The sequence below is a fragment of the Andrographis paniculata genome, unplaced genomic scaffold (genome assembly GCF_009805555.1).
Source record: "Andrographis paniculata isolate CXL003 unplaced genomic scaffold, ASM980555v1 Contig37END, whole genome shotgun sequence".
Classification (NCBI taxonomy): domain Eukaryota; kingdom Viridiplantae; phylum Streptophyta; class Magnoliopsida; order Lamiales; family Acanthaceae; genus Andrographis; species Andrographis paniculata.
Window position 1 is genome coordinate 7,394,967 of NW_026137570.1, and position 15,338 is coordinate 7,410,304.

The window sequence follows — 15,338 nt, forward strand, 5'->3', positions numbered from 1 at the left end:
TTATAATATTTTTATATTTTTTTCCACCATATTTATCCATTTCTTTTATAATCAATACATGATCACGATAAAAAAAACAAGTATAATCACAATGAATAAAAGAGATTATATAATTAAAGATATTAAAGAAAAGTATTTTTTTTTAAAATAAAAAAAGAAATTTGTAGCGAAAATAATGATCATTTGGCCAAATAAATATGAAGAAAGGAGATGAAAGAACTCTTTATCAACATATTACTATTTGGCTTTCAATAAAAGAAATCAATATATAATCACAACGAATAAAAGAGATTATATAATTAAAGATATTAAAGGAAAGTATTTTTTTTTAAAAAAAAAAAATTGTAGCGAAAATAATGATCTTTAGGCCAAATAAATATGAAGAAAGGAGATGAAAGAACCTTTATCAACATATTACTATTTGGCTTTCATTTGCATTTGAAAAATAAAAAATTGTTTTTTAAAAAAAAAATATAAAATTAAATATTTATTTTTTATTTTATATTTAATTTTTTATTACAAATATTAATTAAAAATTTATTTATATCATATTAAATAATTATTTTAATTCAAAAATTCATCATTTAAAATTCAGTTTCAAATTCAAAATCAAACCAATACAGCCTAATTGGGGATCACTTAAAATTTGGTCTTGGGTCTGCTTTTGGGTCACTTAAGTAAGTCTATTCTATGTAAAAATTTTCAAAATTATCCAACTAGATCACTTTAGCCTAGTAAAATTAAAAATACTGAAATATATATTGTAGGTTTTGTTTACTTCCAAATATTGCTTTTGGAGCTGCCCGAAAGTGCGTAGGAAAGAGTTTGAACTACCTCATGGTCATGAATCCAACCTCTACACTACTATATCATCCTTACAGAATCATTATATATTTTTAATATAATAAAGTTTTGATGTATTACATTTAATATTATATTTTTTATTCTATTCAAATACGTATTTATTTTAATTATTAAATATGAATGGTAGATATTTTAATTATAAAATAATATATTACAATAAAGTATTTAGAAATTATATTCATTATATCATATCATATTATATATAATTATGTATATAAGTAAACTTTTAGGTAGAATTAGAAAATAACATGAAAAAATTGAAGAAAAAAAGAAAAGAATTTGTCGAATATATATATAAAAAAAATAGTATATGTTTTTAATAAAAATATATCATTTTTCTCATCGAATATTTAAAAACGAAAAAAAAGATATTTTAATAATATTTTTATAATTTCAATTACTAACAACAAAAATTTTAATTTTTCTAAACAACTTGGTTGTTTGTAATTTGAAATTTATTTAAGTTATATTTTTATATAATATTTTGTGAAATGAAGTAATATATTTTTATTGAAAATTGCATAGAATGAACAATGTTAATTTGGGTTTGTTGACCTCAAAAATATTACTACTACAATTATTTTATTTACATAATTTAATAAGTATTATTTCCTCCGTCCCATAACAAAGTATTTATTTTTTCATTTTAGTTTATCTCATAACAAAGTATCCATTTCTTTTTTTAATAATTGTACTATCTACCTAACATCACAAATACCTTTAAAACTTACAATATATTACACAAATGTCATTACCTTTATATCACACATACTAATAAGGTTATTTTAGTTATCTCTACTTTATTCATACTACATCCAAATATAATACTAATATTTTTAAAATTACGTGCAAAAAGCAAATGAATATTTAATTATAGAACGAATGGAGTATATAGATATATAATGAAACTATATGCACATTTACTATCTATGTCCTAGGCAAGAATTATTATTCGAAAGCTGGTTGGTTAATAACCACAAACCATGTATAAATATCCAATTATTGAATTTAAATATTTTCATTCACATAGGGTTTGCTTGGTTGTCATTTGAAAGAATTTTGAATTAAATAAAACCAATGCTATATAAATATGTGTTTAATATGGTGTATTAAATATAATTTGAGTTTTTTATATCCGTAATATTTTAAATAAAAAATAAAATTTTGATATAATAATTTTTTAAGATCAATTTTAATGAATAATGTAAATTTTAGATACTTTGATGGAAAGATAGATGTGGGGTTTGTTTATTTAAGAATTCTTTTTAAACTCAAATTTTATGAATTTGTATAAAACATATTATTTTTTTCATAAAAATTACTATTAAACTAATTTTAAAAATAAATAAATAAATAAGCTAAATTACAAGAAAAAAGATACTAATTAAAATTTTCCTATTTAGTTGTTCTAGAAGGTGTTAATAAATAGTGCTGCCAACCTATTCTAGACTTAAGAGCATTATTATTGTAACCAATATATATTTATACCAGCTATTAATTTTTTATTATTTTATATTTTACACTTCCGTCTCGGTCAGTATTATTAATATTTTTAAAAATTTTAATATTATATTTCAATAAAATATATATATAATGAAATTTTATAGATAAATAAATAAATAAAATATTTTATTTATTTATTACTATCTCCGTCCCACATATCTTGTCTGCTACACTGTAAATACTGTATTTTAGGAGTGATATAATTAGTAGATAATTAAGAATGTATTAGTGAAAATAATTATCCGATAATATAAATAATTATAAATTAAAATTAAGATAACTAATTAGTTTAATTAAAAGTTTAAAAAAATAAAATTAAAAAGTTTAAAATAAAATTAAAGTGTGTAATCATTTTTCAAAAAATGAAAGTGACATGGTATGTGAGACGGACAGAAATGGCAACATGGACATGGTACGTGGGACGGAGGGAGTATTACTATAAATTAATTAACAAAAAAATAACGAGAAGTTTTAAAGATAAATAAAAATATTTGCTAAATTGAAAAGAAAAATAAAAATAAATAGATTTTGAGTTGTTGCACATAGAAGGGATTGAAAATTTAATTAAATTGATTTTTATTTATTAAGTGTACTTAAGATTGATAAATTAACCAATTTTTTGTGAGACGAATAATAAAAAAGAAAAAATTATCTCTATAGCGAAACGAAGAGAGTATATTTTATATATTGATAAATATATATTAAAAATATTGGTGTATTTGGATTCCAAAACTGTAAGTCTCCACTTGTGTAAAGGCCCGTTTGGATTGGCTTAAAAAATAAGCAGAAGCCAAAAACAGAAGCAAAACCAGGAGCCAAAAGCAGAATGATTTTGTGTTTGGATAAATCATTATAAAAACAGCTTTTCGTCAAAAACTGTTACATTATACAATTGAAAATGCTTTTTAAACTGTTAAAATTACTTAAAATGATATATGTTAATATAATACTAGTATTTTTCTATAACACTTTTATAATTTAATTTAAATTTTATAAATTATATTTAAAGATTTTAAATTAAAGTATAAAAAATTACTTTTAAATTTTGATTATTTATATTTTAAAATTTAAATTTAAGGATAATATATCAATTAAACATAAAATTACAGTATAATATTATATTATAATTTGTATTTTATAATTTATTTTAAAATTTTATAAATTATATTTAGTAATTTAAATATAATTACAAAATTTATATACTCCTATTTACATTCGGTATTTAAATTTTAAATTTTAATACAAATATAGTACATAAATTGAAAATAATAAATTAATTATATTTTTTAATTTGTATTAAAATATAATATATATGTTATTTATTTTTATATTATATTATATTATTGTATTTATTATTATTATTATTATTATTATTATTATTATTATTATTATTAAAAATAAAACAGTAATTTTAACTGAAAAGTGCTTCTACTTATTTCAGAAGCTACTCCCAATGTGCTTCTAAAAAAAAAAAAAAAACATTTTTCAGCTTCAAAAGCTGCTTCTGTTTTTGGACAGAAGTCAATGCAAACAGCTGCAAACTGCTTTTATTTAGAAGTAAAAGCCAATCCAAATGAAGCCTAAGAAAATTGTTGATAAAACTTTTATGTTACAAAAATATGTCTATTTATTAAACGATTAAAATATATTGAATTACTAAAAGATATAAATATTTGAATTTTTGTATAGTTTTATTAAACTTCACGCTAAATTAAACAAGTACTTTACGAACGGAGGAAAGGAGTATATTAGATACTCCCTCCAAGCTTTTTATGTCATTTTATCTGTATACCTATATTAAAAAGTAAAGCTAGTATTTAATATAAATGTATTATATATAAAGTAAAATTGAGTAATATGAACAAATTATTAAAAAGTTAATAAAAAATAATCGAATTATTAGAAAAAATAATGCAAGATAATTATTATTTAGGATGGGTACTCTAGAATTATCTTAAGATGGGTGACTCCTTAGAAAATATCTCAAGTTTCTCCGTCTAATCCCGACACACTCGGCCTTGTGTGGTTTGCGGGCCATAGTGTCACACCTATGTAAATTGAAACATGACCACATTTTGAACATATTTTTTTGATGAATTTTTTTTGTAGAATTAAATAAAATATAAACAAATTTGATGATCCCAAACAATAAATTGTAAAGAAAATTTGAGCAGTAAACATCGATTGTAACATAAACAAACACCATAAAGTTTGTGCATGCTAAAAAGATCATTTGTGAGTTATTCAGATAATATGTGAATCATAGATAGAATCTCTAAAACAACTTGAACACCAATTATGTTTATCCAATTCGGCTTCCAAAACGGCTTACGGTCTTACGAGGATTTAATCCAAACAATCCCACTATGTTATAAGCAGAAGTGAGCTACAAATACCACACACAAACTCCACCCAACATCAACCGCATTCACCAACTTAAGTATAAGGCAAAATTGTCTATAACTCTCTTATGATTTCAAAATTCAGCATAAAAATCCCTCATTTACTTTAAAATTTCAATGGCGCCCTTTATACTTTAAAAAACGTTACATGAAACTCCTTTGTGGTTTCGAAACTCAGCGTAAATCCCTACTTTATTTTAAAAATTGCATGACACTTCTTCATGCTTTAAAAACTATTACATGAAACCTCCCGCCATGCAAAAAATATTATTAGAAAATCATTTTCTCATCAGATAAGGGAGTTTTCATGGCAATGGGATTTCATGCAACTTTTGTTAAAAGTATAAGAGGATGTCATGCAATTTTTAAAGTATAAAGAGATTTTATGCTAAATTTCAAAATCGCATGAGAATTATAAGCAATTTTGCCTAAATATAATGGTAACTCTTACCAAATGCAAGTCTTACTCCCTTCACAAAAGTGAGGTTGGAATGTTTCAACTTCTACTGATTTATACTTTGTTTCTGAACATTTATATGGGTAATAATCTTCTTCTACTCTTGTAACATCAACTCGGAATCTATCATCAAATTCTTTCACATGACACAGTAATCCATCATTGAATAAATTATGGTGTATTTGTTTGTGGGTTTGGGGTTTTGGATTTGAATTTATGAATAGTAAAAAATTGAATTTGAATAGATGTTTGATATAATATAAGATAAATAGATGTTGATGTAATGTGTTGAATGTAAGATAAATTTATAATATAATATCAAAAAATAAAAGTAATTGTTTGATTTGATATTTTTTAAAGAAAAAAAGAATCGGAATAGTAAAAATATATGTTAAAACTCATAAAAGAACACAATTTATTGTCTTAAAAAATATCACAACGGTTTCTAAAAATTCAACAATTATGAGCGTGAAGAAAAAAGAAATTAAAAAAAAAAATAATAGAAATCTTTCAATAGTTTGTTCACTTATATATAGGTTTCACCTTCTAAACAATCCCTCAAAAGCAAAAAATCATTTCCCTCTCGTCAAAGGAATAATTCAAGTAAAAATTACAAAGAAGTAAGTAGGTGTGTTTCACTCAAGATGAATTCCTAAGATTTCTCATGCATCTCTTTGTCTATGAAAAATATGAACAAAAAAGATCTAACGTACAAATGTGAAAGTTTGTGTATACATATATCACACAAATACACTCCGTCAATCAAATTTGATCTCTCAAGAGATGATGCACAGATGAGAAAAACGAGCAACATCTCAAACAAAATTTTTCAACGATCTCTATAACATTCACACTTACAAATGCAATTTTAACGTATTTCTACATCAACTTCTGTCATCCATGTCTTATTCTTTTTTACAAATCTTTTTTTTTCCTTTCATTTTTGTAATGAGCACGTCGTTTGTCTCAAGACAATATCTCAAATATGTCTCCTAAGAAATTGTTTTGTGGTGTGTGAAGTTTTGACCGTGTGGTTATGGGTTTAAAATTTCAATAATTCCGGGTTTTATCTGCTACACACGGTTTGTCGGATGTGACTTGCCTTATCGGGCTTAATTTGCAGATTATTAAATTCAATCAGAAATTTACACAAAACGCACTCGAAAAATAACAATTGCAAGTTTCCACGTCATATAAAAAAAATGTGGAACAATTTTTATTAATTGATTCAATACATGTTGAAAGTTTGCAGTTTTTCACAAGATTCAAGCAAAAGACACACAAGATGCACAAATAGTCTGATGAACCTACAAATGACAGATACAACAATCAAAACCAAAATACCAACAACATCTAATGTAACTAATAATCTAATATATATATATATATTCTCATCCCATATGTAATTTGCCCTAAATTTAATTATATAAGGTTAGTTAATTATATTTAAGGTATTCATATTAAAAATTTTATGTTTCTAAACCTCATGGTTTGCTTTTAGGTATTACCTGTCATGTATGGATCGTATAGTGTAACTTATCTTGTCGAGTCTAATTTGTAAATTATTTAAATTCGACCGAAAATTTACTCAAAACGCATTTGTCGAGTAATAGGTGAAGTTTCCTCACGTTAAAAAAAAAAAAAAAAAAAAAAAAAAAAAAAAAAAAAAAAAAAAAAAAAAAAACCGTAATCCATTGGTTTATCAATTTTAGTAAGAATAAAGGTCTTATTGGTATTTTGGGACAAAATAAATAGAAATGGAAATTTGGTGGATGTTTGCATCAGAATGGCATTGATGCCAATAAATGTTGTCATGGAAATCAACGTGTCCACTTTTATTTTTATATTTTATTTAATTTTTTTTTAAATAAAAAATATTTAATATAATATTTTAATCGAAACTATTGCATATAGATGTTGTAAGAGAAATCAATAATTTATTTATATTTTGTAATTTTCCTTTTAATACATTCTGTGATAATATTTATTTAAATAATATCTTTTGAATAAAAATAAAAATTGTATCACATTTTTTTTTCAAGAAATTATTAGAAAATTAGAGAAGAAAATACTCAAATATAGGGGTTTTTATTTCAATTTTAGCATTAAAATTTATATTTTAATATTTTATAAGATGATCGGGTTTTTTCGTCTTGTATTTTTATTTGAATTTTAAAATGATTTAGTATTTAGTAGATGCAATATTTAATAAAAAAATATATTATTTTTTTAATAACTATTATATTAAAATATTATTTAAATTAAAATTTTATATATATAAAAGAACAAAAAAAATTCAAGTGATTCAAAGAAAAAGGGTGTTACTATATATTGAAATAGTTGTTATATTTTAGAATATTTTAGCTAGAGTTATAATTTTCTAAGTGAAAATTATTATTTAAAATCAATTTTTTTATTTATTTCTAATGTACATTAATCTCATCGTTGTCAATAAAATATATTTTATTCATTCTAATTTTTTTTTTAGTAAAAATAATTTTACACTAATAGTTTAGTAATTTTTATTTAAATTACAAATATATCATTACACATATAATCATTTTATACATAAAGTTAGAGGACAAAAATATCAAAATTCTTACACACTTTTACTAAATAATAAAATATTATTATTTTTTAATCTATTACAAAACTACGAAATTACTTTCAAATGTGACCAAGGGAGTATTTATTTTTTATATAAAAACATTACATCTCAAAAAACAAAGATACTTTAAAAACTAAAAATGAACACGCGAATTGTCGTAGGTATTGTGTAATTAGTAAGTATTAAGAAGCATATTCAATGAAAATAATTATTTTCTTCGTCTCTTAATAATCTATCTAGTTTTTCATTTTTGTCGGTCTCGTAACAAAGTATCATTTTTTTAAGTAATTGTACTATATATCTAACATTACAAATACCCTTCTAATTTATAATATATTACACAAATGTCATTACCTTCATATCATACAATACAAACAAGGTTAGTTTAGTCTTTTTATTTTTATTTCTACTACATCTTAATATAATACTAATATTTATAAAATTCTGTGCAAAAAAACAAATAAATATATAGATATGAGAGAGAGTATAATTTAATAAAAATAATTATAGATTAAAATTAAGATGATTAAATAGTTTAATTAAAATTAAAAAAATAATTATGAATTTTAAAATATAATTAAAATGTATAATTATATTTTTAAAAAAGACAAATTATGTAAAACGAACGAAAAAATAAAAAGAATGAACAAATTAAATGGGACGGAGGAAATACTATATAAAAAATAATTTATTTTTAAAATACTATATTAAGATTTATTTATATTATACTCCCCCGTTCCACCACAATTGACACTATTTTCATTTATGTTTGTTCCGTAACAATTGACACATTTCTATTTTTGGTAAAATTTATTAAATCAAAATATATTTAACAAATATAAATCAACTTAATTAACTACATAAAATAAAACATTAGAAATGGCGTAGGACCCACTCAAAAATTCTTTATTTTTACCCCTCTCCTTAAAAATATAAATATTTTTATCTATATTTAAAACTACACATCTTTTATAAAATTGATTTATGTTAATTATAAATAAACAAAAATATTTTTTTATTTACTTGTATCATAGAAATTTTTTTAATCTACATAATGATATTCATACTGCATATATTTTTTTAATTGTTATATAATTTTAAAATATTTAAACATATGTTTTAATTTTTTTTAATTATATATTAAATATACTTTAAAACTATAAATATTACTCCTTCTGTCCTCAAACTAATATCTTATTTTTCTTTTTTAAACACATTTTTTACATTTTTACCCTTAATTCATTTATTACTTTTAATCTCTACCATACAATTAAAGACAAATTTGTCAATTCATAACAAAAAAAACAATCACCTAGAAAACAACCGTGCAAATATACTTTATGATAATAAAAATGAGATAAGGGAGTATTAATTATTAAAAAAATAATATCATAATATCATAACTAATTATTAATAACTAATTAAATATTCTCATTTTAAATATTGTGTCCCTAATAAAAAAAAGTTCAATTCCAATAGAACAGAAGAGTATTAAATTGACTAATTATTTTAATATAAAATTTCACTATTTACCATCTTAAATTCAACCGCCAAACCTACAAGTAACAGGGACGCTGTAGAAGGTGAGAAAACACGAGTATTGCTTGCATCACATGTGACTTCACATTATGCATTGTACGAAAATAAATAACACAACAACAACAATAACTAATAATAATAATAATAATAAATAAATAAATAAATAAAATGAGTAAGTGAGGCTGACCTACCAATGGGCGTCCCCATCTTCCTCAGAATGCCCACAAACTCACTCCTCGAAAAATGGGATTCCTCATAAAATATTCACAATGCGCTTTTCACTTCCTCACCAAAAAAGCTTCCCCCTTTTCCACCACTTTTTAGAGCGAGAGAGAAACTTAGGAGTGAGATACACACACACAGAGATATACCACAAAATCTTGCTGATAGTGATCATAATTATCATCATTATCATTCATAGATTTCCAGACCCAACCAAAAAAAAAAAAAGAAACCCTAAATCTTGCATAACACAATTATATACAACATATATAGATACAGACCAGACCAATACACACTCATACTGTATCTATATTTCTAGAGAGAGAAAGAGAGAGGGGTTTCTGAAAGCATGCCTTGTCGGCCATTAGAGCGAGAGAGCTTAAATTCATTGTTTCTTCCATCGATCCAGAAGATAATTTTATTTTATTTTATTTTTTGATTTTGTGTTTATCAGAAAAGAAAATCCCTTTCTGCTCTCTTAAGTGTCCAAATACCTTTTTCCATTTGTGCCTTTGAGCTGTTCCTTTGTTTCTGAAGCAACACAACACAGATTTCCACCCAATTAATAAAATATAAATAAAATAAAATAAATTACAATCACTTCTTGGGTTCATTGCATTTGATTTCGATTCCAAACCCCCTTTCTCTTTTCTCCCTTTTCTCAAATCTCACATGAAGATCGAAAAAGGGTTTTCAAGAACCTTTCTTGCCAGGTAAATCTTTAATTATTTTATCTTTATTTATTTATTTATCTTTGATGAATTTCCTTTTCGATTTCTCAACTTTTTTTTTTTTTTTTTTTCCTAATTGGATCAAATTCAGGTTTTTTATGCTCTAATTTGTGATCAGAAGCCACCAAAAGGGGGTTTGGATTTGGGTTTAGCTGAAATCAAGGAATATTTCATCTGTTTGTCCAAATTCGACAGTTTTAAGATAGTGACAGTAATGTCTATTTTGGTTGAGCTGTTGAGGAAAGCCATTGTTTGGGGATTTCTAGGGTTTTTGATGTTCGATTTTGCCTCTGAAGCTTTGACTGACGATGGAATTTCTCTCCTCCAGATGAAGAAATCCATTGTCGATCCTTTCGATTTTCTTGCCAATTGGAATCCAAACGACTCCACGCCTTGCTTCTGGACAGGTGTGAACTGTACCTCATCATCATCGTCTTCCTCAGCATCATCATCATCGTCTTCCTCAGCATCATCATCATCGTCTTCCTCAGCATCATCATCGTACAAATCGAAGAATCCATTTGTCTCGTCACTGAATTTGAGCTCCAAGAATCTCTCAGGCACAATCGATTCCTCAATCGGCAGATTGCCCCATCTCTCCTACCTCGACCTCTCCGACAACCGTTTCTCCGGCCGAATTCCGACGGAAATCGGCCAATGTTCGATGCTCACAACCATTAATTTATACGATAATCAGCTCGCCGGAGAAATCCCCGTCGAGCTCTGTAACCTCTCCCGCCTCGTGACCCTCAATGTATGTAATAATCAGCTCTCCGGTTCGATTCCGGCGGAGTTTGGTAAGCTGTCGTCGCTCGAACAATTCGTCGCCTATACGAACAACATCACCGGCCCATTGCCGCCGTCGTTCGGCAATCTGACGAACCTCCGGACATTCAGAGCAGGCCAGAATGCGATCTCCGGCAGCCTGCCGCCGGAGATCGGCCAATGCCGGAGCTTAGAAACGCTCGGCCTTGCGCAAAATGAGATCGCCGGAAACTTGCCGAAGGAATTAGGAATGCTTGTGAGATTAACCGATTTAATTCTTTGGGATAATCAGTTCTCCGGTACGATCCCGCCGGAGCTCGGGAACTGCTCGAGCCTTGAGACACTTGCATTGTATCAAAACAACCTCGTCGGAGCGATTCCGGCCGAGCTCGGAAACATTAAGTTCTTGAAGAGGCTGTATCTCTACCGGAATGGATTGAACGGAACGATTCCGCCGGAGATCGGAAACCTCTGTTTTTGCTTGGAAATCGATTTCTCCGAGAATTATCTCACCGGAGAAATCCCGACTGAATTGGCTCGAATTGAAGGCCTATTCTTGCTCTACTTGTTTCAGAACGAACTCGTCGGGATTATCCCAACGGAGCTAAGTACATTGCGGAACCTTACGAAGCTCGATTTGTCGATAAATCGGTTAACCGGGCCGATACCGTTTGGTTTTCAGTACCTTCCAAGGATGAGCCAATTGCAGCTCTTTAATAACGAATTGAGCGGGACGATACCCCCGAGTCTCGGGTTATATAGCCCTCTTTGGGTTGTCGATTTTTCCGACAATCATTTAACGGGTCGAATACCTCCGTATATATGTCGCCATTCGAATTTGATATTGCTCAATCTTGAGACGAATGCGCTGCACGGGAGCATTCCGTTTGGCGTTGTCAATTGCTCGTCGATGGTGCAGCTCCGGCTCAGCGGGAATAAGCTGACGGGGAACTTCCCGTCGGATGTTTGCCGATTGAGAAATCTCTCCGCCGTTGAACTGAGTCAAAACTTGTTCAGCGGGCCGATACCGCGAGAAATAGGGAACTGCCGGAAGCTGCAGAGGCTCGACGTTTCGGGGAATTATTTCACGTCGGAGCTTCCGAAGGAGATCGGCAATCTGTTGCAGCTTGTGGCTTTCAACGTGTCGTCAAACTTTTTTACGGGACGGATACCGCGGCAAATTCTCAACTGCAAGGCGCTACAACGGCTCGACCTTAGCCGTAACAATCTCGTCGATGCCATACCGAGCGAGTTAGGTTTCCTTTCGCTGCTCGAGCGGCTGATTTTATCGGAAAATAGATTCTCCGGCAACATTCCAGCGGCATTGGGGAGTTTGACTCATTTGACGGAGCTGCAGGTGGGCGGCAATCTGTTTTCCGGCGAGATACCGAAGGAGTTAGGGAATCTCGCCAGCCTGCAAATCGCGATGAATCTCAGCTACAACAATTTGTCGGGGAACATCCCGCCGGAGCTCGGGAATCTGATCTTGTTGGAGTACCTATTGATCAACAACAACCATTTGGTCGGCGAGATTCCGAGCACATTCGCGAACTTGTCGAGCCTTTTAGGCTGCAACTTCTCGTACAACGACTTGACGGGACCGTTGCCTTCGGCGCAGTTGTTCCAGAATATGAGTACAAGTAGCTTCGTCGGGAACAAGGGACTTTGCGGCCGACCTCTCGGAAACTGCACGGAATTGAATTCTTTCGACAAAAGTCCCCCAATGATCGGAGGATCTATGAATGCTCCGCAAGGGAAGATCGTAACGATTGTTGCCACGGTGATCGGTGGAGTTTCGCTTGTTCTCATTGTGTTCATTCTATATTTAATGAAGTGTCGCCCGGTCGACATGGTCGGATCATTGCAAGAAAAGGACGACTCGTCCGTTGATTCCGACATTTACTTCCCTCCGAAAGACGGGTTCACGTTCCAAGACCTTGTCGAGGCGACGAGCAATTTTCATGATGATTTTGTGATCGGGAGGGGGGCGGTTGGGACTGTTTACAAGGCCGTGTTGCAGTCGACGCAGATAATCGCTGTCAAGAAGCTTGCTTCGAACCGAGAAGGTAATAACATCGAGAACAGCTTTCGGGCCGAGATTCTGACGTTGGGAAAGATACGGCATCGTAACATTGTGAAGCTCTATGGCTTTTCGTATTATCAAGGCTCGAATCTTCTTTTGTACGAGTACATGGCGAGGGGCAGCTTGGGCGAATTGCTTCACGGCGCACCTTGCGATTTGGAGTGGGCGACGAGGTTCAAAATTGCTCTCGGAGCAGCCGAGGGGCTCGCTTATTTGCATCACGGCTGCCGGCCTAAGATCATTCACCGCGACATAAAGTCGAACAACATATTGCTTGATGAGAACTTCGAAGCTCATGTCGGAGATTTTGGTCTTGCGAAGGTGATCGACATGCCCCAATCCAAGTCGATGTCCGCTGTCGCCGGATCATACGGTTACATCGCACCCGGTGAGTATATTTCAATTTTAGCCACATTTATTGCTCTCATTGACGGGTTACATCGCACCCGGTGAGTATATTTCAATTTTAGCCACATTTATTGCTCTCATTAACGGTGAATGTTTAATTGTTTTTTTGGTTTCGGTATTTTCTAGTAAAAAATAGTTTCAGAATACGATGTTTTGAATAAAAAATAAAGCTAATTGTGACTCTTTTTTACGAGGGAAAGTACATTAATAAATATTTAGGAATAGTTTGACGTAATATAATGTTGTGTCATGTAGAAATATGTATTGTGCAGATTATATATTATATTGTATTGTATATATATTGTGGTATATAAAAATATATCGTGTATGGTTAGAATATGTATTTGAGATTGTATTATTATGTATTATCACATATGTGCTATCTATTTTGTTGATATGTGCTCATTGGGCTAATTTAACTCAATCAATATGAAACCTGAGCCGAATGAAATATTATATTAAATGATCATTTCATTTAAAAGTTTAATTGATTTGTGTTGTGCTGTAGAATATGCGTACACGATGAAGGTGACGGAAAAGTGCGACATCTATAGCTACGGCGTGGTCCTCCTAGAGCTACTCACCGGGAAAACTCCGGTGCAACCACTCGAACAAGGAGGCGATCTCGTGACATGGGTACGGAATTACATTCGAGACAATTCATTGTCGCACAAGATACTAGATAACCGTCTCGATTTGAAAAACGACACCACGGCTAGCCACATGATCACCGTGCTGAAAATCGCGCTTATGTGCACGAGCATGTCGCCGTTAGAACGGCCATCCATGCGCGAGGTCGTGCTGATGCTGCTCGAATCCAACGACCAAGAAGGCCTCGGAGTTTCGCCGTCCGACGACGACGACAATCGGAAAGATGATCCCTTGTGATCCAATGTATGTATGATTTTTCTAGCAGGGTTTATTAACTGATTAGCTTTTTGAAGTATGAAGCCTCACATTAGATCAACCTTACACTTGAGGAACCCTAGAAATTTATGTAAATTTTTCTAGAAAAAATATTGGTTATGTTTATACAGATAGATCTTATTATTGTAAATTTTGTCTTGTTAATATGTTTTCTAAATTTATATGATTTTTGTTTATTTTGAATTTCGTTTTAAAATTAAGCATGATCAGTTTGTTGCTAATATTTGAGTGTCGACCAAAGTAAAGCCAGATCACTAATCTTCTACCGAGTGTGTTTATTTTTTGGATTATGATATTTTATATATTTTAAATAGACTTTTTGAATTGTATAATATTAAAAATTAATAATACTTTTGGTTTTATGGAAGAAAATATTCTTTTAGTAAATTATATTTTTATGATAAACTAATTCAATATTTATTTTTATTGATTATGTATAAATTATCAATTTTTACAATATTCTTAATTATAATAAAAATAATAAGCAAAATAGGAAGAAAAAAAAATCTGTAGTTCTTTTAAAATGGAATGATACCTATAAAGATTATCAAAAAATATAATAGGCATACACATCAATACATCTATCATCCAAACTTATATCACCTTCGTCTGGCTTTAAAATCTTATTTAGCTTTTGCGTGCTGATATTTAAATATTAATTATTATATCAAAATATAGTATAAATTTAAAAAAATTATAAATATACTTTCATTAGTGTCGTATAATATTAATAGAATGACATTTGTAAAAAAAAATTATACAATTATAAGAATATTTTTAATGTTAAGTACACAAAACATAAATGTGACCAGAGACTAAAAAAATAGGT

At 29.2% G+C, this 15,338-nt stretch overlaps 1 protein-coding gene across 2 annotated transcripts; it reads left to right on the forward strand.

Annotated features, from left to right (window-relative positions):
* Nucleotides 1-9,633: 9,633 nt before the first annotated feature.
* Nucleotides 9,634-14,692, forward strand: LOC127250507 (probable leucine-rich repeat receptor-like protein kinase At5g63930). 2 transcript variants are annotated; one of them, XM_051273825.1, is made up of 3 exons: nt 9,634-10,308; nt 10,418-13,562; nt 14,091-14,692. In XM_051273825.1, the coding sequence occupies exons 2-3, from the start codon at nt 10,541-10,543 to the stop codon at nt 14,468-14,470; spliced, it is 3,402 nt and encodes a 1,133-aa protein (XP_051129782.1). In that variant the 5' UTR covers nt 9,634-10,308; nt 10,418-10,540; the 3' UTR covers nt 14,471-14,692. The 2 variants fall into 2 exon arrangements, with proteins under 2 accessions (XP_051129782.1, XP_051129783.1); XM_051273826.1 differs by having other exon boundaries at nt 9,636-10,308; nt 10,655-13,562.
* The last annotated feature ends 646 nt before the right edge of the window (nt 14,693-15,338 follow it).

Excerpts from the sequence above, each read along its gene's own strand:
- LOC127250507 (XM_051273825.1), top strand. The coding sequence starts at position 10,541 with ATGTCTATTTTGGTTGAGCTGTTGAGGAAAGCCATTGTTTGGGGATTT. Across the intron at positions 13,563-14,090 it reads ATACGGTTACATCGCACCCG|AATATGCGTACACGATGAAG; the intron begins GTGAGTATATTT and ends GTTGTGCTGTAG.